Source organism: Sarcophilus harrisii, chromosome 5, assembly GCF_902635505.1.
Source record: "Sarcophilus harrisii chromosome 5, mSarHar1.11, whole genome shotgun sequence".
NCBI classification, from domain to species: Eukaryota; Metazoa; Chordata; class Mammalia; order Dasyuromorphia; family Dasyuridae; genus Sarcophilus; species Sarcophilus harrisii.
In genome coordinates, this window is record NC_045430.1 from 201,907,789 (window position 1) to 201,930,283 (window position 22,495).

General features: G+C 34.2%; 1 protein-coding gene across 1 annotated transcript in view; it reads left to right on the forward strand.

Annotated features, from left to right (window-relative positions):
* LOC116419424 (polypeptide N-acetylgalactosaminyltransferase 11-like) overlaps nt 1-14,810 on the forward strand; it is a 91,628-nt gene extending 76,818 nt beyond the window's left edge. The window contains exons 7-8 of the mRNA XM_031939466.1: nt 11,067-11,219; nt 14,529-14,810. Of these exons, the coding sequence (XP_031795326.1) occupies nt 11,067-11,219; nt 14,529-14,694 (319 nt within the window). The 3' untranslated portion in view covers nt 14,695-14,810. The remainder of the gene's footprint in view (nt 1-11,066; nt 11,220-14,528) is intronic.
* Nucleotides 14,811-22,495: the final 7,685 nt, after the last annotated feature.

Here is a 22,495-nt window from a genome sequence, read left to right on the forward strand (position 1 = left end):
GCTATATAAATTATTTGATAAATAGGAATGAAGGAGTCCTACCAAATTCCTTCTATGACACAGACATGGTAATGATACCTAAACCAGGTAGTGAAAACAGAGAAAGAAAATTATAGACCAATCTCCCTAATGAATATTGATGCTAAAATCTTAAATAAGATAGATATTAGCAAAAAGACTACAGAAAATCATCTCCAAGATAATACACTATGATCAAGTAGGATTTATACCAGGAATGCAGGGCTGGTTCAATATTAGGAAAACTATAATATAATTGGCCATGTTAATAACCAAATTAACAAAACCATATGATCATCCTCAATAGATGCAGAAAAGCATTTGATAAAACCAACATCCATTCCTATTAAAACACTTGAGAGTATAGGAATAAATGGACTTTTCCTTAAAATAATCAGCAGCATCTATTTAAAACCATCAGTAAGCATCATATGTAATGGAGACAAACTGCAACCATTCCCAATAAGATCTGGAGTGAAACAAGGTTGCCCACTATCACCGTTACTATTTAATATTGTATTAGAAACGCTAGCTATAGCAATAAGAGCTGAGAAAGAGATTAAAGGAATAAGAATAGGCAATGAGGAAGCCAAATTATCACTCTTTGCCGATGACATGATGGTATACTTAGAGAACCCCAGAGATTCTGCTAAAAAGTTATTAGAAATAATCCACAACTTTAGCAAAGTTGCTGGTTATAAAATAAACCCACATAAGTCATCAGCATTCTTATATATCACTAACAAAATCCAACAGTCAGAGTTACAAAGAGAAATTCCATTTAAAGTAACTACTGATAATATAAAATATTTAGGAATCTATCTGCCAAGGGAAAATCAGAAACTTTATGAGCAAAATTACAGACCACTTTTCACACAAATTAAGTCTGATCTAACCAATTGGAAAAATATTAAATGCTCTTGGATAGGGCGAGCAAATATAATAAAGATGACAATATTACCTAAACTAATCTATTTATTTAGCGCTATACCAATCAGACTCCCAAAAAACTATTTTAATGACCTAGAAAAAATAACAACAAAGTTCATATGGAAAAACAAAAGGTCAAGAATTTCAAGGGAATTAATGAAAAAAAAATCAAATGATGGTGGCTTAGCTGTACCAGATCTAAAATTATATTATAGAGCAGCAGTTACCAAAACTATTTGGTATTGGCTAAGGAATAGATTAGTTGATCAGTGGAATAGATTAGGTTCAAGGGATAAAACAGTCAACAAATATAGCAACCTAGTCTTTGACAAACCCAAAGATCCCAGCTTTTGGGATAAGAACTTACTGTTTGATAAAAATTGCTGGGAAAATTGGAAACTAATATGGCAGAAACTAGGCATTGATCCATACTTAACGCCGTACACCAAGATAAGGTCAAAATGGGTTCATGACCTAGGCATAAAGAATGAAATTATTAATAAATTAGAGGAACATAGGATAGTTTACCTCTCAGACCTGTGGAAGGGGAAGGTCTTTATGACCAAAGCAGAACTAGAGATCATTACTGATCACAAAATAGAAAATTTCGATTATACCAAACTGAAAAGTTTTTGTACAAACAAAACTAATGCAGACAAGATTAGAAGGGAAGCAATAAACTGGGAAAATATTTTTACAGTCAAAGGTTCTGATAAAGGCCTCATTTCCAAAATATATAGAGAATTAACTCTAATTTATAAAAAATCAAGCCATTCTCCAATTGAAAAATGGTCAAAGGATATGAACAGACAATTCTCAGATGAAGAAATTGAAACTATTTCTAGTCATATGAAAAGATGCTCCAAGTCATTATTAATCAGAGAAATGCAAATTAAGACAACTCTAAGATACCACTACACACCTGTCAGATTGGCTAAGATGACAGGAAAAAATAATGATGATTGTTGGAGGGGATGCGGGAAAACTGGGACATTGATGCATTGTTGGTGGAGTTGTGAACGAATCCAACCATTTTGGAGAGTAGTTTGGAACTATGCTCAAAAAGTTATCAAACTGTGCATACCCTTTGATCCAGCAGTGTTACTACTGGGATTATATCCCAAAGAGATTATAAAGAAGGGAAAGGGACCTGTATGTGCACGAATGTTTGTGGCAGCCCTTTTTGTAGTGGCTAGAAACTGGAAACTGAATGGATGTCCATCAGTTGGAGAATGGCTGAATAAATTGTGGTATATGAAAATTATGGAATATTACTGTTCTGTAAGAAATGACCAACAGGATGATTTCAGAAAGGCCTGGAGAGACTTACACGAACTGATGCTGAGTGAAATGAGCAGGACCAGGAGATCATTATATACTTCAACAACAATACTAGATGATGACCAGTTCTGATGGATCAGGCCATCCTCAGCAACGAGATCAACCAAATCATTTCTAATGGAGCAGTAATGAACTGAACTAGCTATGCCCAGAAAAAGAACTCTGGGAGATGACTAAAAACCATTACATTGAATTCCCAATCCCTATATTTATGCACACCTGCATTTTTGATTTCCTTCACAAGCTAATTGTACAATAATTCAGAGTCTGATTCTTTTTGTACAGCAAAATAATGTTTTGGTCATGTATACTTATTGTGTATCTAAGTTATATTTTAATATATTTAACATCTACTGGTCATCCTGCCATTTAGGGGAGGGGGTGGGGGGGTAAGAGGTGAAAAATTGAAAAATTGGAACAAGAGGTTTGGCAATTGTTAATGCTGTAAAGTTACCCATGTATATATCCTGTAAATAAAAGGCTATTAAATAAAAAAAAAAAAAAAAAAAAAAAAGAATTGAAAATCGAAGGGATGCCCATCAATTGGGGAATGGCTAAATAAGCTGTAATATATGATTTTGGCTCTGTGTATATGTAGATACACACACATATGTGTATATATGTATGCATATATGCATAAACTTATATAACATACATATACACACACAGAGAGAAATCAGAATGTTAATTCTGGAAAGGACCTACAAGATCGAAAATTCTAACTCCTTTGTTTTATAAATAAGGAAAAAGAAAGACTTGCCAGACAGCTGGTGAGGGGCAGAGTCCTTCTTCCTTAAGGCCTGTGGAGAAGGAAGATGAGCCAGTTAAATCATCACCTGAACTCCATTATGCCGTTTAATAGCCCTCATTTGTCAGCCAAAATTACTTTTCAGTAACAATTTGTTTTCCTGAAAGAATGTAAGCTGATTGAAAGTCTAACTATTTATGTTTGAATAATGGGTATTTATATTTTGGTAGCTTTTCCTGATAAAATTATCCTAAGTTTTACCAGAATTATAATTTATTAATATTATAATAGTAATCTACTTTTTACTATCAATAATTAACCTACAATAATTTTAAAGAAAAAAGCAGCCAAAGTGATGATGATATATTACAGAATCTATTTAAAATTATTTTCCCTTTCTAGGTCCCCTACAATGGCTGGAGGTATTTTTGCTATAAACAGACGCTATTTCTTTGAAATTGGACAGTATGACAGTGGTATGAATACTTGGGGAGGAGAAAATTTGGAAATTTCGTTTAGGGTAATTCAGACTTTATATTTTTTAAACTAATAATCTTTTATATTAGATAATAGAATCTGGTATTCATCCAGGGTTCCCTGCTTTCTACTTATTTGGTCTACATTATTATCATCAAACTGTGTTTATTCAATGTCCAGTGAGTAGTTCTTGGAACTATACCAGTATATGCATTAATTAGATATAAGAAAAATTTTATTAGTATATATAAAACACAACAGAAAATAAGAGGAAAGGAAATTAGGAACAACTTATGTTTTAAATTTCTCTGAACAAATTCACAGTATGGATCACAAACATTAATTTCATTTCTAATTTCCAAAATTAATTAATAGAGGGAAAAATTCTATATTAGACTCACAAAAGGTCAAGATAAGACCTTGAGATCATTAATAATGCTCCTAAACAAAGTGAAAGTTGTTTCTGTAATCTATCACTTAAGGGTTAGCCTAAGATTGGGAGCTGAAAGGGACTTTGGAGGTCAGCTAGATCAGCTTTTTCATTTTATAGGTAAGGAAGCTCCAAACATGTTAAGTGACTTGGCCAAGCAAGTTGTGCAAACAGTAAGTGACAAAGCCAGGATTCAAAACCAAGGTTTTATATCTTCAAATTCATTTTATATCTTCAAATTCATTATCCTTTCCATTGTACCTTGACTAAAAATTTTTCTATTTATAGCCGTGTGTTTGGGTTTTGTTTATCTGTCTTTGTTTGTTTATTATGTCTTTGGTAAGACATGGCATTTTCTAACGATTTGGTCATGTATACTTATTGTGTATCTAATTTATATTTTAATATATTTAACATCTACTGGTCATCCTGCCATCTGGGGGAGGGCGTGGGGAGTAAGAGGTGAAAAATTGGAACAAGAGGTTTGGCAATTGTTAATGCTATAAAGTTACCCATGCATATAACCTGTAAATAAAAGGCTATTAAATAAATTAAAAAAAAAAAAAGACATGGCATTTTCAATCAATTGGAAGGAGCTTCTTTTTTTTTTTTTATTCCATGTTTATGACTGACATTCCTACTTTAAGAACTATAATACCACCAAAAGTGTTAATAAGCTTAAGCTTTTTTCATTTCTTTAAAGTGAATATTTAGATTTTTATATACATCTACTACCAGAATGACACATAATAATACAGATATAAATATCATATCATTATTATTATAATAATCTATAGAATATATATAATATATAATATAATAGAATATAGAATATAATAATTCTATACATCTATAGAAGTTACTTGACCCAACTTAATCATCTTTCTGACATTGAATTGTATGGCAAATATTAAGAACTAATTACCACAGTTGTCACTCGCCAAAATCCTATTGGACACCATTTTGTCAGTTATATGTTTCTAAGAATGAAAATAGCATCCTCTGAAGTATGATCAGCCAACATGAACTATGTAGCAAAAGCAATAATGGATAACCTGAATGCTATGCTTCTAAAAGGGAAAAAAAATGTTAAAGGGCCTGTTGTACCATGGGAAAATCCTTGATGGAGGATTTTAATGAAAACATATTCAAAAATTGGATAAGTACTTTTAGTTTTTAGTGCTAACCTGTTTTTGTTATTTAGTCTTGTCTGATTCTTCATGACCCCATTTGGAGTTTTCTCAGCAAAGATACTGCAGGAGTTTGCCATATCCATGTTCAGCTCATTTAATAAACGAGGACCTGAGGTAAACAGGGTTAAGTGACCTGCCCAGGGTCACACCCTAGTAAGCATCTGAGGTCAAATTTGAACTCAGGAAGAGAGGAGTCTTCTCAACCCCAGGCTTGGCTCTCCAATCAGTGCACTACCTAGTTGTCCCACAAAACTGCAAGGTGCTACAAACTTTTAAGAAAGAGCTTTGTTCATGCAATGTTTTTATATTGCAGTTATTTCTAGATATAATACCTCACTCTGAAAACTGAACCATCCCTAATAATTTAGGAAAACAGTAAAGCAAAAGCAACCAGTATCTGCATCAGAACATATATGCCATGTTCTTCCTTTGGGCTGAAGGAGGAGCAGGGTTGAGCTGGAACCAATATTGACTTATGAAAAATATGAAAAAATAGTGGCTAAATTATCACTGTGAGCATTTACACCTTGGAAAATCAGGGCTTAATTTATTATTTACTTGATTGTCTAGATATAATGATGCAAAAAATTAAATAATGCAAATTAAACTTAAAAGTGTATCAAACATACATCCCCTTGCCCTCCCACCCCCGCCAGTTGTTAAACATTTACCAACATACCCACAGGAAGGGGGGTATATTTCACTATCAGGACCATCTGTTGTTCTATCTGTTGTTCTGTATTTTATTGATGTCATTGTGTTTATTGTTCTTATATTCCTATGTACTAATTCATATAAATCTTCTCATGTGTCTCTGAATTTCCTCATAGTCGTCAATTTTAAATGATGTCCCATTGTATTTACAGGCCAGTTCTAAAAATATCTTCTATTAATGAACATTTATTTTGTTTCCAATTCTCTGCTGCCACACACACAAAAAATAATGCTATGAGTATTCTGGCATGTATGGAACCTTTCTTTTTAACTTTGTAAGACCTCATAGTTGAAAAAATATCTTTAAAAATGAATGTTCTGATTTGGAACTACACTCAAAAAGTTATCAAACTGTGCATACCCTTTGATCCAGCAGTGTGACTACTGGGCTTATACCCCAGAGAGATTTTAAAGAAGGGAAAGGGACCTGTATGTGCAAGAATGTTTGTGGCAGCCCTCTTTGTAGTGGCCAGAAACTGGAAACTGAGTGGATGCCCATCAATTGGAGAATGGCTGAATAAATTGTGGTATATGAATGTTATGGAATATTATTGTTCTGTAAGAAATGAATTGGACCAGCCACCCCCAGGGAAAGAACTCTGGGAGATGACTATGAACCACTACATAGAATTCCCAATCCCTCTATTTTTGTCTGCCTGCATTTTTGATTTCCTTCACAGGGTAACTGTACACTATTTCAAAGTCCAATTCTTTTTGTACAGCAAAATAACTATATGGATATGTATACATATATTGTATTTAACTTATTCTTTAACATATGTAAAATGTATTGGTCAACCTGCCATCTGGGGGAAGGGATGAGGGGAAGGAGGGGAAAAGTTGGAACAAAAGGTTTTGCAATTGTCATTGCTGAAAAATTACCCATGCATATATCTTGTAAATAAAAAGCTATAATAATAAAATTAAATTAAAATTAAAATGAATGTTCTCTCATTAATCTATGACTCATAATCATGAAACATGAGCTCAAAAGAATCAAAATTATAGGGAAATTTAAAAGCAGTAAAAATAATTCAGTAGGGTTAAATAGGATTTTAGCATTTGGTCAAATAATGTGGTACTAGCATGAAATATGTCAAGGACATGCAGAATATAAGCTTTATGAAGGTAGGGATTGCCTTGTTTTTCTTATTTGCAATTCTACCACCTTACAGAATGCATGGAACAAAGTAAGTAGCCTTCCCCATTCACCCAATCCAAAATAAAATGCTTGTTCATTGACAAATGAACCCTCTACCATAAGAAATAGTACAAAATTATGAAGCAATGAATCCTATCATGTAGCATAAATGAGAGGAAATAGATGAAAAACTTATATGCTATGTTAATATTATTGGGATAAATAATCAACAGTTTAAAATAATTTACTATATGCTAACTACTGCACTGGCATTCTGGAAAATGCCTTCTTCTTTGAGGTTCTTTTTCTGATTGAACAGTTCTTCTTAGAAACATCATTGCAAGGAAGTGCCCAGGACAAATATATTTACTCTTCCATTCATCTCTGATCTCTTCTCTTGACTCTCTGGACTTCTTCCCTACTATACTTCTGCATGAGTCCCTTCTTCCCTCCTCTCTCATTCTCAGCTTCTTTTTATGTGTTTCGTATTCTGTATTCCCTCATGAGATATAAGTTCTTTGAGGGTGGAAATTTCTTTTACCTTGTGTATATATATATATATATATATATATATATATATTTCCAGTACTTTGTACCGTGTCTAGCACATGATAAGCATTTAATAAATGCTTGTTTACTTGAATGATGCAACACAGACATGAGTGAAATAGTTGCTATCTGTAAGGAACTTAACAGTCTGCTTGAAGGGACACAATAAAGGCCCTAGCTTCTGATGGGAAGTTCATGGAAGACTTCATGCAGCTGGTGTTACTTGAGTAGTCTTGGAGGAAGTATGAGATTCTACGAGATGGAAAATTGAGTCCCTCAGGTATGGAGAACACAAGAAAAGAAACAAAACATTTTATGTAGAGAATGGAAAAAAGATAAGTTTCTCTAAAACATGACATGCATGAAGGAGACTGAGACTAGTGAATAAGACTAAAAGACTAAACTGGGACCAAGTTACCAAAAAGGGAATTTGTTTTTGTTTTTACCTCTTTAATATCTCCTAACTACATCTTCTTTCCATTCAATCCCAGTATTAGTAAGTGGAATGGGCTACCTTAAGATAAGTTTTCCTTGGCAGAAAAAAAAAAAAAAATTAGTTCTCTAGGTTTTGTTTTGTTTTTTTGTTTTTGTTTTTGTTTTTGTTTTGGCACAAGCCTATCAAACACAAATGTATTAATTATCTCATTTTAAGTCTCTTTACTTAGAGAATTCCAAAGGGACAGTGAATCATTCTGCCTTCAAAAACATTCTGCCCAATCATTTTCAAATCACAGTTTAAGAACAAAGATACATTTCCATAATCAAGATTAAAGAGTACAAAGTTTAGGGAACAGTTTTGATTTATCAGCAGAACAATAGTAATTTAACTTTCTACTGTACCCTGGAGCATCTGTTTCCCTAAAACCATTCAAACCCTCTTTAACCACTACCTCTAAGGATTTACTTTTCAATCTAGTCAAAGGTGAATTAAGAAATACTTCTTTTAATTGAATTAATCAAAAGATGTTCTTGTTCTTACTCTGATCATTATCCTAATCAGCTTCTTAAAAGAATCCTACCTGGAATGTTCAGACCTCTTCCTTTTAGGCTTTTAATGAGAGACTACAGAAAGATTTACTTATAGGTTTCAAAGCTAATAGTTAATAGAAGGCTAATAAAGTTTCTCATTCTTATAGTCCAAACAAAGGCAAAGGCAGAGAAAATGATTTCTTAATATTTCTCTAAGAGGGAATAAAGACCCTTAATGTACTTCCACATCCCACATTGGAGGTCTTGAAACAAGGATGTTACAATATAATTGATTATATACAATATAGCAGGTATAGAAGCCTCAAAATCTCTAGGATTTCTTTCAACTCATTATTTCATAGGGAGTAATAACACCAATGAGAACAGAGATGCACAAAGGCCTAAATACTCTAGGCCATGAATACACACACATACACACACACACACACACACACACACACAGATATTATATAGACCTTGTTTTGAGAGAGTTTACAATCTAAAGGAAGCAGGGGAGTGGAGAGAGGCACATATACAAAAAACTATGAGTAAAAGGATGAATACAACTTTAAAGTACAGTTCTAAATCTGACTGGTAGAAGAGATTGTTACTTCTTCTTTCCGGCCATCCTGGCATGGGCCATTTATTTTTTCCGGGCCTCTCTCTTAGTTTTTCTCTTCAAGTAAAGTTTTTCCTTTCAACATGGCAAAGGAAAGAGGAATTGCAAGGAGAAAGTCTAAGACTCAGACAGTCTAAGTACCACCTCATCAACACTTCCTCCAGTAAAAACTATATAATTCCCTAGAAATGTTCAATTTTAAGTTTCTTTGCTCTGAGAACTTGTAAGATTGAATCAATAATTCTTTCTCCATATCTTCAAGACCCTATACAGGAAAACTATCTCAGCAAATATAAATAGGTAGATACATATAAACAGATACATATAGACATATATATGGCTATATAAATATATAGATATATCACAATTATAAAAGTCTCTGTCTTTGTCTCTGTCTCTCCCCCAGGCCTTTCTCCCCTTCTCCTTTGTCTTATCTGCAGTATTCCAATAATGAAGCACATAAATCAGTAATTCAATTGTTAATTACATTTATCTTAAAACTGACTCTAAAGAGAAAGTGAAGAGAAATTTAAATAAATCTTAAAGAAAGAAATAAGTTTTGGAAACAGACACATGTTCATCAGAGAAGGGAGAGGCAGGAGAAAAAAGTGAAGAAGGGAATAAGGAATCACCAGTTTTGGGTCTGCCCCTCTGGGTGAGCTTAGCACAACTAGGATCTACTCAGATGTGCTTCCTGGCCCAGGAATCCAATTCTGGTAACCTTATTTCTGCTGCAGCTTTGATTAGTTAAATGGCACTTACTTCTCTTGTCCAGGTGTACCACTCCACCAATTGTTTAGGACCCTCTCAAGGTGCTCTTTTTCACTGCCCACCATCTTTCATGCTTATACTTCACTCCTACTGCAGGTTTGACTTAGAATGGGAGGGGCTAGTTTATTGGTCAAAATCTGGCCAAGGCATTAGTGTGTCTCCCAATGAGATTAAGGAGGCCTTAATCATAGATTGGGATTTCTGCCTCAAGTACAAGTCATTCTTTCCTATCACCCTTATCTCCTTGGCAATCTAAGAGATATGCTACACTAGCACAATAACTTTATTATTTAGGCAGCAAGAATCTATTAAAGATTTTTGAGTGGAGAAGTGACTGGATCAGAGCCATGGATGAGGAAAATTACCAGGTTACCAAAGCATGAAGGATGAACAGACACAGGAAAACCTATTAGAATCATTTTAGAGGACTCTTTTCATTTTCAGATGAAAAGAGATGAGGACTTGAACTAGGATAATTGCAATAGGAATGGAAAGAAAGAGACAGATGTGGAAGTACAAATGGCAGGAGTAGACAGGAGCTTCAGGGCTTTGCATAAAAATATATTACTGCCACTCACTGTCCCATATATCTGGTACTCTTAGATCACACTGTTGTCCACTCCAACAAAAGCATTCCCTTCCAGAAACATTATAGGAGAAGCTCCTACATGATTCAGATAAGCTATATAAGGCAACCCTGATTAATAACCTCATTTGTGAATATACATATATATATGTGTGTGTGTGTATGTGTGTATATATGTGTATATATTTATATATGGGAAGAATCAGACAATTTGTTTAGCAGAAGGCAGAATGAAATGGCAATTATTGGGAGGGGGTGCAGATTTCAGTTTAATTTAAGGAATTGATTTTTAACAATTAGAAATTATTTGAAAATGGAATGGGCAATCTTTCTCTTGTCAGTGAGATCCCTGTATTAGGTGGGAGATTAGAAAAGAGGTTCCTTCTAACTCTCAATGATTCTGGTAAGATAATATGTAAGAGCATTCAACACCAGGATATTATTTGATAATGCTTAAATTTAATTAAGTAAAATAGTCTGCCAGCTTTTATAAGGACCTATATTATGGTCATTTCCAAAAAACAGCAATCTTATTCCACACTCAGAAAAAGTTAGTTTGTCTTCCTTTTCTTATGGTTAGATCTGGATGTGTGGGGGAAAGCTCTTCATCATTCCTTGCTCTAGAGTTGGCCACATTTCTCGGAAAATGTTCTCACACAAAGCTCAGGAATTTATGGCCTCTTTGCAGTATAATTCTCTGCGACTGGCACATGTTTGGATGGATGAATATAAGGTAAGAATTTCTAATTTGAACATAGGAATAATAAGCTCAGTAACTGCTATGATTATGTTTTCTACTTCTTGCCTCTTTCTGTTTCAAATCAATTTATGTTCACTTTTGATTGGCATCTTCTTTATTTCTATCCTCTTTAGGGAGGAAATTTCATTATTTCTCCTGCTTATTCATCTTCATTATTCACTTTTCTGTTTTTTTCAGAATTTTCTTTCTTTTTCTTTTTCTTTTCTTTATTTTCACTTTATTCTGTAAGAAACTTTAAATTCTTTCAAGGTAAGTCAGGCAAAGGTCAATATACACTCTTTTTCTCTCTCACTCCCTTCATTTCTTCTTGGCATTCTTCCCTTGGATCTAGTCCTCACAGTAAATGAACGTATCCCTAGCCAACATGGCCTGGCTCCATTCCATCAGTTATTGAGTCCCTAATTAGTTTCTATTTCTCATTTCTCTGCCAGGGGGCTCAAGGGAGAACACATAGGGTTTGGGACTTTATGCTTCCAGTTTTTCATAGCCAGCAGAGGGCAGTAATTACTCAGTAGTGATGGCGGTTTGGTTATGGCCAAGAGAGGAGGGAAACAAGGCAGTAAATCACAAAAGCTGGTGCCAGGGAAGTGCTATTGGATGAGGAATGAGGAGGAGATGGAAGAGGCTTGGAGAACGTACTCTGCAATGTGAAAAAAGGAAGGTAGAATGGGGACAGAGTTAGGATTCAACCCTAGAATTCCCCCAGACTCTAGGGGAAAAGTCTAGTAAGTCAATAAGACTTGATGAGTTCCAACAAGAGTATCATTCGTAGAGATATTAAAATTACAGTCAAGGAAGGCAAAAATAGGAAGGAAAAAGCAACAGTCATCAGAGTAGAAAATAGAAGCAGCCATAGTTCACCAAAAAGTCTCTATGGCTGAGGGAAGGATTTTGACCAATGGGATTTTAAGCTGCCACATCCTTCTTAAAATGCCAGCACCTGCTTTTGGCCAGGACCTGCTTTTCCCTTCAGCTATAGTCAAAAGTTTGACATTATCAAAAGTGAATAAAATGTTCATTTCCATAAGACCCATGATCCTAGCCATGGCAGGATAGTATGTATATCCAGAAAACATAGATATTTTTATTTCATTAGAACTATCGACTAACTATTCAGGATACCTTTTTTCAGATAAGTAGAAATGTGGAAATAAATTGGATATCAGTTGTGTTCTGACATAATTTTAACTTGATGTAAGGAAGGAGTCAATCAAAAAACATTTATTTAAATGTCTACTATGTTCTGGACTATGGAGAAAGAATGCAAAGAAAGGCAAAAAGCAAACAAATACATAAAAACAGTTGTAAGCTCCAAGAGTTTAATGCTCCGAGCAAATGGCCTCAGTTTTTAATATAAGGCAAGGACCTCAGCTGAGAGTAGGGGTGGGGTACTGTGATGATCTTGACAAGGAGGGATGAAAATGTTAAGAATAGCTAAGGCACACAAGATGGCAGATTGATTTAAGAAGTCAAAAGATTGCTTTGTTTTAGTAAGGGTCCAGTTGAGAATATTTAACGAAAGTGTAATTGATCCAGTCACTGTAGTTGTGTGATTTTTTCTCCAGCTCCCTTCAATAGCATATGAACAAAAAGCAAAGGAGGCAGGTCAATAGTGTAGGTAATGTACACTTAAATTTAGAAAGACATGATCAGCAATAGGACAAGGAGCATAGGATTTAAATATAAAAGTTAAGAGTAGAGGTTGATTCATTGAGAAGTCAAATAGGGAAAGGAGGGGAGTATAGCCCAGTAAGAGCCTGGAAAGAATCTGGAAATGGAGAAATTGGAAATCATAATGACAGTAAAAAACAGTGTTGAGGTTGTAAGGTATAGAGAAAAATGTACTGTTTAAAAAAAATATGATCAGACAAGAATTTCAAAATACATAAATATGGACATTTCAAATTTATTGTCAATATTAGTATTTTAACTTTTAAAATGAGGAGATATGCAATGAGGTGATTCAGGCCAATTCCAAAGGACTTGAGATGGAGGAGTCATCTGCACTCAGAGAGAGGATTGTGGGGACTGAATGTGGGTTACAACATGGTATTTTCACTCTTTTTGTTATTGTTTGCCTTTTTTGTTTTCTTTCTCATTTTTTCCTTTTTGATCTGATTTTTCTTGTGCAGTATGATAATTGGAAATATATATGGAAGAATTGCACATATTTAACATAAATTGGATTACTTGCTATCTGAGGGAGAGCAGTAGGGGAAAAGGAGGAAGAAAAATTTAGAACACGAAGTTTTGCAAAGGGCAATGTTGAAAACATTGCATGCATTGTTATGTAAAAATCTTTTCATGTATTTTGAAAAACAAAAAAAAATTATTAAAAAGAAGTCTACAGCAGGATGAATAGAGAGGATTGGAGAGACTTACATGAACTGATGCTAAGTGAAATGAGCAGAACCAGGAGATCATTATATACCTCAACAACGATACTGTATGACGATGTATTCTGATGGAAGTGGATTTCTTCCACAAAGAGATCTAACTCAGTTTTAATTGATCAATGATGGACAGAAGCAGCTACACCCAAAGAAAGAACACTGGGAAATGAATGTAAACTGTTTGCATTTTTGTTTTTCTTCCCAGGTTATTTTTTACCTTCTGAATCTAATTCTTCCTGTGCAACAAGAGAACTGTTCAGTTCTGCACACATATAGTGTATCTAGGATATACTGTGACATATTTAACATGTATAGGACTGCTTGCCATCTGGGGGAGGGGGTGAAGGGAAGGAGGGGAAAAGTTGGAACAGAAGTGAGTGCAAGGGATAATGTTGTAAAAAAGTTACCCAGGCATGGGTTCTGTCAATAAAAAGTTATTAAAAAAAAAAAAAAAAAAGAAGTCTAGTAGTGGGAAACTTGCAAACTCCTTAAGCTACATATTCTGCTTTAGAGATTTCTAATTGTTAGAAACTTTCCCTACCCCTCAAGTTAAAACCTGCCTCTCTAACCCTGTGGTTCCTAAATCAGTCCTATAAGTTCAACAAAGCAAATATAATGCTTCTTACTATATAAAAATCCTTCAGATGCTTGGAGATAGTTTTTATGTCTTCTCTAACTTTTCTTTTCTCTATGTTAAACTTCCACGGTTCTTTCAATTGAATCTTGTATGACATGGTCTCTTGTCTCAACATCCTAATTAACCTCTTATGGACTCCTGCCAGCTTTCCTATGTCCTCAGAATTATATTCTAACCCCAATTCTGGTTCTAACCCTAACCTTCATTCTAACCCTAACCCTCTGGATTTTCCCTCTCTCCTTTCTTATTTAGGAACATTTTTTTTTTAAAAAGACCTGATCTGAGGAGGAAAGGATATGGAAACATCAGTGAACGTGTTGAATTGAGAAAAACACTGGGTTGCAAATCATTTCAGTGGTATTTGGATAACATCTATCCAGAATTGGAGATATTTCCACTCCCTGCTAAAGAAAATTAACCTTTCTGAATGAAGAGGAAATCAAAATGACCTTAGATTCTGCAACATAGAAGAATGAGAAAATAATCCTATCAGGGAGCTTCCTGTGTGTTTTGAAAGATATGAAATGCCTGAAAGATGCAATAAATGTTCTTTAAATATTTTTATTCAATTTATTTAATAAGAGTCTATAATATCTGGTATTGCTCTGACCCAAAAGGGTATAGACTTCCATCTTTGCAGAGGTAAGGACTTGGAAGTTTCATATTTTTGTAGGGTTGTCACACAATTTACATTTAGATCTTATCTTAGATTGGGATGGAGATAATACTGTGCAATTATTTCCATGCTTTTTACTCTGTAGTAGTCAGGAACTGATTTCTCATTTAACTAATCTGATCCAATGATCTAAGGTCAATTCTGACTGTAGAAGTACATGGGGAACAATTTCTGGATGTCAAGATCCTTTCTTACTATTTTGACTCTGTACCTTTGTGCAAATTTCTTTGACTGTATTCTTAATATCACTCATTCCAGATTTGTGTTTTTGTTCTCAGCTTTGACAACTTACCTGGTTTTCTGATGACTTTTGATCAGTTTCCCTGTTTGACTTTATTCTGCTTCCAAGCACAGATTAGAGGTAATTAGAAGGCCCAATACCTCAAATTCTAGCTTTGTGACTCGGGGCAGATAATTTACCTGCCTCAATTATCTCAACTAACAACAGCACCTACTTCTCAGGATTGTTATAAGGTTTAAATGAGCCAATATTTTAAAAGCATTAAGCTTAGTACCTGGCATGCAATAGGTACTTCATACATAAATACTTATTTCCTTTCTTATTGACAAACTAACTTGTTTTAGATTTTGCTGACCTGACCCTTGATACCTGATCCTAATACCCTACCTAATGACCTATGGCTTATTCCATCTTTACAATTTATATGAATCCAAGTCCATATTAACCATAGAATTGCTAAATTTCGAGTTGACCCTTTAGAATATTATCTACTTTCCCTGATCCAAACTGTATTTTTTAGTTTGCCTGACTGTGCCATACTCTTAGATGCTTAAGTTTTTCATAACTTATATAAAAAGCTGGTAAAGTCATGGGGAAAAGAAGTAGCTGCTATGTGATTTCTATTGAAAGTGGTGAGGTCTCTGAAAGTTCTTTTTCTTCATTAAAATAATAAAGAAAATGAGAGAAAAGGAAGAAGAAAAATAGCATAGAGGAACGAAAGAGGGAAAAGAAAACAAGATGAGAATAAAACATAGACTTATTTAATACTTAAGATCAACGAGAACAATTGGAGAAAAGACTTTCTTACAACAAGAACAACTGGAGAAAAGACTATGTTTTTTATTAGGTGAAAGCATGAATGTTAAGTTTTCTGGGAAAAAAATATGTAGATAAAGAGTTACCAATATAGATACATTTTTTTATTTAACACACCAATATAGATACATTTTTTATATTTTTGAAAAGCCTATGATGCTGTTGTTCTACACCAAAGGCGGATTTTAAAAATTGAGTCACCAATTGGATTAGGAGAATGTTTTATCATGGATATAGAATTGGCATATAGGCAAAAAACAAAGGGTAAGAATAATCAGACTGTATCTGGGGAGAAAAGTAAAATTTCTTAAGGATCAGTGCTAAGATTAGGAGGCAATATGCTATAATGCCATATTTATTAAATTATGTTCTGTGGGACTTGGGATCCCACAAAGCAGTCCAAAAGGAGTTTAAAAAGAAAAATGATGTAGTGACACACAAGTATAGAATCATATCTGTTTTCCTTGCTATATATATTGTTTGTACAAGGGATATGTGCGTGTGTGTATGTGTGTGTGTGTGTAGGTTGTGTGTGTGTGTGTGTGTGTGTGTAATGCAACAACAACAAAAAATCATATTAGGTTCTTTTGGGTTTTGAATTATTTAATAGGTTAAACATTTGTTGACTGCTCATCTACCTTAGTATATGCATGTAAAAGAATTCATATTTTAGGGAGCTTTTAACCATAAATTGTTTTTTTAATACAAGTTCCACCCAAGAATTTGATAAATTCCAACAAATTAAATTAACATATACTTTAGGTTGCACAGTGGATTGAGCTCTGGGCCTGGAATCAGGAAGTCCTAAGTTTAAATTTAGCTTCAAGACAATTAATAACTATATGACCCTGGGCAAGTCTGTCTGCCTCAGTTTTCCCAAATGTAAAATGATGTTAATAATAGCACTTAGCTCCCAGGATTGTAGTGATGATAAAACAAACTAATGTTTATAAAAACACTTAATATAATATATAGTAGGGGATGATATAAATGCTAAATAATATTAGTTATTATTATTTCTCTAGTAGTGATTGAATTGCAAAGATAGGAATAAAAGAATATAGCAAAAACATGTTGGAAAACATGGCTCAAGTTTTCAAATTGTATGGGAAAAAAAGGTGAAGAACTTACAGATCAACCACATATTGATCAGTAACTGTTAAATTAGTTGAAGCCTTAAGGCCTCAGTTTTGGTTTCTCAGGAGTCATTTTAGATAAGTGATTTTAGATAAGGCCTGGATTACATTCCATTGTCCAAAGAAGGGATTACGAGGCTGAAGAAGCTGTACATCACCTTGTTTACTACATTCCACTGACCAAATAGGGGAATACAAATTTATGTGACCAATCACAGCATATAGAGGATGGGATTTTAAGTGTTCTTTGTCTGAAATGTATAAAAACTGTGATCACTCTCAAGGGAGTGGCCCTCCTGCTGTGAGCTTTGGCTCGCAGAATGGATGGTCTGCTTCTCAAGATTCTAATAATTCTGCTTTCTGTGAGTGATCTCTGAGTAGTCATTTTTGGGTAGGGGTCTTTTTATGTCCCATACAAAATGTTCAGAGAAGGCATTCATGCTTATAGACCTCCTGGGCTTGGAGCCAGAAGCCTGAGTTTGAATTTTGGCTCTACCTCTTACTACCATTGTGATCTTGAATAAAGTCATTTATTATCTGTTTCCTTATCTTTAAAGAGAGGAAGTTGAACTAGTATTAATCCCCTTTTCCCTACTCTCCCTTTCCCCAAATAGCTTTTCATTATATTTGTATGTAGATTTGTTCTCTTATTCAAAAGAATATAAATTCAAGAGCAGGGACTATTTCATTTTCATATGTGTATCTATAGTATCTAGCATAGTTCCTGGAATAGAGTAGTATAGTGAATTAATTTTTTTAAAAATGTAAACTGTAAATGTAAATGTAAATTTTAAAAATATAATCTTTCCCAAGCAAGATACCATTTTATTCACAGGTTATAAATCCTGAGAATAAAATGGGTCAATGGTTTACCTCCATTTATGCTAAAGATTCTGAGCTAAAGGACAGCTCCCCTTTTATAGGTTTTGAGGAGTACAGAACAAAGAATAGAACAGAATAGATGACATTGTGGGACTGAGGACAACATAATTAGTTCATGTGATTGGTTGGAATATGGGAAAGAGGACTATCAATAATCCCCCTCCTATCTTCCCTTGACTAAGAAGTATTCATTGTGTGAGTCTACCTGCAGGATAGTAGCCCAGATTTCTTTGGAGAGCAAACCAGACATCTTTGAAGAATAGTTTGTTAATGTGGGCCTAACTCCCATTTGGCAAATTTCATTTGCCAAGGATAACAGAATTCCTTGGGGTAAGAATTGAACAGTGTTTGGCAAAAGAACCGGATTTCTAAATTTAATCCATTATAGGGCAGCTGAATTCTGAATTAAGTTCAGAGGCAGAAAGCCATGACAGGCATTTATAGGAGCAAAATCAATTAAATGTAAATAGGATCAATAAGAAAATGATATAAAGTCGGTTTTAATCTTCTCAGTAGACTCTTAGCAAATGCTTGTTCATTGATTGACTAAGTGATTCTGGAGTCCCTTCCAGCTCTAAGTGTGTAAATGTATCATGAATACTTTGTCCAAGAAGAGTTAGGAGATTTAGGAGATGGTAAATATAGAATAACATCATGAAAAATAAAGTCTATATCCTTTAAATTTATCTTTCTATGTATTTTGTTAAGTATTTTCCAATTACATCTTTAAAAAAGAGGGAAGAAGGAAGGAAGGAAGAAAAGAAGGAAGGAAGGAAGGAAGAAGAAGAGAAGGAAGAGGAGGAAAGGAGGAAAGAAAGGAAGAGAAGAAAGAAAAGATGAAGGAGGAAAGGAAGGAAGTAAAGGAGGAGGGAAGGAGGGAAAGAGAAAGAAGGGAAGAATGAAAGGAAGGAAGAAGGGAGAGGGAGGAAAGGAAGGAACGAAGGAAGGGAGAGAGGGAAGTAAGGAGGAAGAAGGAAGGAAGGAAGGAAATTGTTCAGACATTTCCCAATTGATGAATATCATCTTAATTTCCAACTCTTTGCTACTACAAAAAGAGTTGATATAAATAAATTTCTACAAATAAGTCCTTTTCCCTTTTCTTTGATTTCTTTGAAATACAGACCAAGTAGTAGTATTGCTAGGCCAAAGGGTGCACACATTTTTCTAGCTTTTTGGGCATGGTTCCAAATTGTTCTCCCGAAAGGATCAACCAATTCACCAAAATGCCCGTATTTTTCCACACCACCACATTTATCATTTTGCTTTTCTGCTATGTTAGCCAATCTGAGAGGTGTGAGGCGGTATCTCAGAACTGTTTAATTTAAATTTCTCTAATCAATAATGATTTAGAGCATTTTTATGTAAATAGTGAAAATTTTTATTTGTTCTGAAAACTGCTTGTTTATATCTTTTGACCATTTATTAATTGGGGAATGGCTTTTTTAAAAAAAAAAATCAGTGTGGCTTAGTTCCCTATATATTTGAGAAATAATGCCTTTATCAGAGAAACTTACTGTAACTTTTTTTTTTTGTGTGAGTATTTATCTATCTCTTTTTTTTTTTCTTTCTTTTTTTTTTTTTTTTTTTTATTTAATAGCCTTTTATTTACAGGATATATGCATGGGTAACTTTACAGCATTAACAATTGCCAAACCTCTTGTTCCAATTTTTCACCTCTTACCCCCCCACCCCCTCCCCCAGATGGCAGGATGACCAGTAGATGTTAAATACATTAAAATATAAATTAGATACATAATAAGTATACATGACCAAAACGTTATTTTGCTGTACAAAAAGAATCAAACTCTGAAATATTGTACAATTAGCTTGTGAAGGAAATCAAAAATGCAGGTGTGCATAAATATAGGGATTGGGAATTCAATGTAATGGTTTTTAGTCATCTCCCAGAGTTCTTTTTCTGGGCATAGCTAGTTCAGTTCATTACTGCTCCATTAGAAATGATTTGGTTGATCTCGTTGCTGAGGATGGCCTGGTCCATCAGAACTGGTCATCATATAGTATTGTTGTTGAAGTATATAATGATCTCCTGGTCCTGCTCATTTCACTCAGCATCAGTTCGTGTAAGTCTCTCCAGGCCTTTCTGAAATCATCCTGTTGGTCATTTCTTACAGAACAGTAATATTCCATAATATTCATATACCACAATTTATTCAGCCATTCTCCAACTGATGGACATCCATTCAGTTTCCAGTTTCTAGCCACTACAAAAAGGGCTGCCACAAACATTCGTGCACATACAGGTCCCTTTCCCTTCTTTATAATCTCTTTGGGATATAATCCCAGTAGTAACACTGCTGGATCAAAGGGTATGCACAGTTTGATAACTTTTTGAGCATAGTTCCAAACTACTCTCCAAAATGGTTGGATTCGTTCACAACTCCACCAACAATGAATCAATGTCCCAGTTTTCCCACATCCCCTCCAACAATCATCATTATTTTTTCCTGTCATCTTAGCCAATCTGACAGGTGTGTAGTGGTATCTTAGAGTTGTCTTAATTTGCATTTCTCTGATTAATAATGACTTGGAGCATCTTTTCATATGACTAGAAATAGTTTCAATTTCTTCATCTGAGAATTGTCTGTTCATATCCTTTGACCATTTTTCAATTGGAGAATGGCTTGATTTTTTATAAATTAGAGTTAATTCTCTATATATTTTGGAAATGAGGCCTTTATCAGAACCTTTGACTGTAAAAATATTTTCCCAGTTTATTGCTTCCCTTCTAATCTTGTCTGCATTAGTTTTGTTTGTACAAAAACTTTTCAGTTTGGTATAATCGAAATTTTCTATTTTGTGATCAGTAATGATCTCTAGTTCTGCTTTGGTCATAAAGACCTTCCCCTTCCACAGGTCTGAGAGGTAAACTATCCTATGTTCCTCTAATTTATTAATAATTTCATTCTTTATGCCTAGGTCATGAACCCATTTTGACCTTATCTTGGTGTACGGCGTTAAGTATGGATCAATGCCTAGTTTCTGCCATATTAGTTTCCAATTTTCCCAGCAATTTTTATCAAACAGTAAGTTCTTATCCCAAAAGCTGGGATCTTTGGGTTTGTCAAAGACTAGGTTGCTATATTTGTTGACTGTTTTATCCCTTGAACCTAATCTATTCCACTGATCAACTAATCTATTCCTTAGCCAATACCAAATAGTTTTGGTAACTGCTGCTCTATAATATAATTTTAGATCTGGTACAGCTAAGCCACCATCATTTGATTTTTTTTTCATTAATTCCCTTGAAATTCTTGACCTTTTGTTTTTCCATATGAACTTTGTTGTTATTTTTTCTAGGTCATTAAAATAGTTTTTTGGGACTCTGATTGGTATAGCGCTAAATAAATAGATTAGTTTAGGTAATATTGTCATCTTTATTATATTTGCTCGCCCTATCCAAGAGCATTTAATATTTTTCCAATTGGTTAGATCAGACTTAATTTGTGTGAAAAGTGGTCTGTAATTTTGCTCATAAAGTTTCTGATTTTCCCTTGGCAGATAGATTCCTAAATATTTTATATTATCAGTAGTTACTTTAAATGGAATTTCTCTTTGTAACTCTGACTGTTGGATTTTGTTAGTGATATATAAGAATGCTGATGACTTATGTGGGTTTATTTTATAACCAGCAACTTTGCTAAAGTTGTGGATTATTTCTAATAACTTTTTAGTAGAATCTCTGGGGTTCTCTAAGTATACCACCATCATGTCATCAGCAAAGAGTGATAATTTGGTTTCCTCATTGCCTATTCTTATTCCTTTAATCTCTTCAGCTCTTATTGCTAAAGCTAGCGTTTCTAATACAATATTAAATAGTAATGGTGATAGTGGGCAACCTTGTCTCACTCCAGATCTTATTGGGAATGGTTGCAGTTTGTCTCCATTACATATGATGCTTACTGATGGTTTTAAATAGATGCTGCTGATTATTTTAAGGAAAAGTCCATTTATTCCTATACTCTCAAGTGTTTTTAATAGGAATGGATGTTGGATTTTATCAAATGCTTTTTCTGCATCTATTGAGATGATCATATGGTTTTTGTTAATTTGGTTATTAACATGGCCAATTATATTGATAGTTTTCCTAATATTGAACCAGCCCTGCATTCCTGGTATAAATCCTACTTGATCATAGTGTATTATCTTGGAGATGATTTTCTGTAGTCTTTTTGCTAATATCTTATTTAAGATTTTAGCATCAATATTCATTAGGGAGATTGGTCTATAATTTTCTTTCTCTGTTTTCAGCCTACCTGGTTTAGGTATCAGTACCATGTCTGTGTCATAGAAGGAATTTGGTAGGACTCCTTCATTCCCTATTTTATCAAATAATTTATATAGCATTGGGGCCAATTGTTCTTTAAATGTTTGGTAAAATTCACATGTAAATCCATCTGGTCCTGGGGATTTTTTCTTAGGGAGTTGTTTAATTGCCTGTTCTATTTCT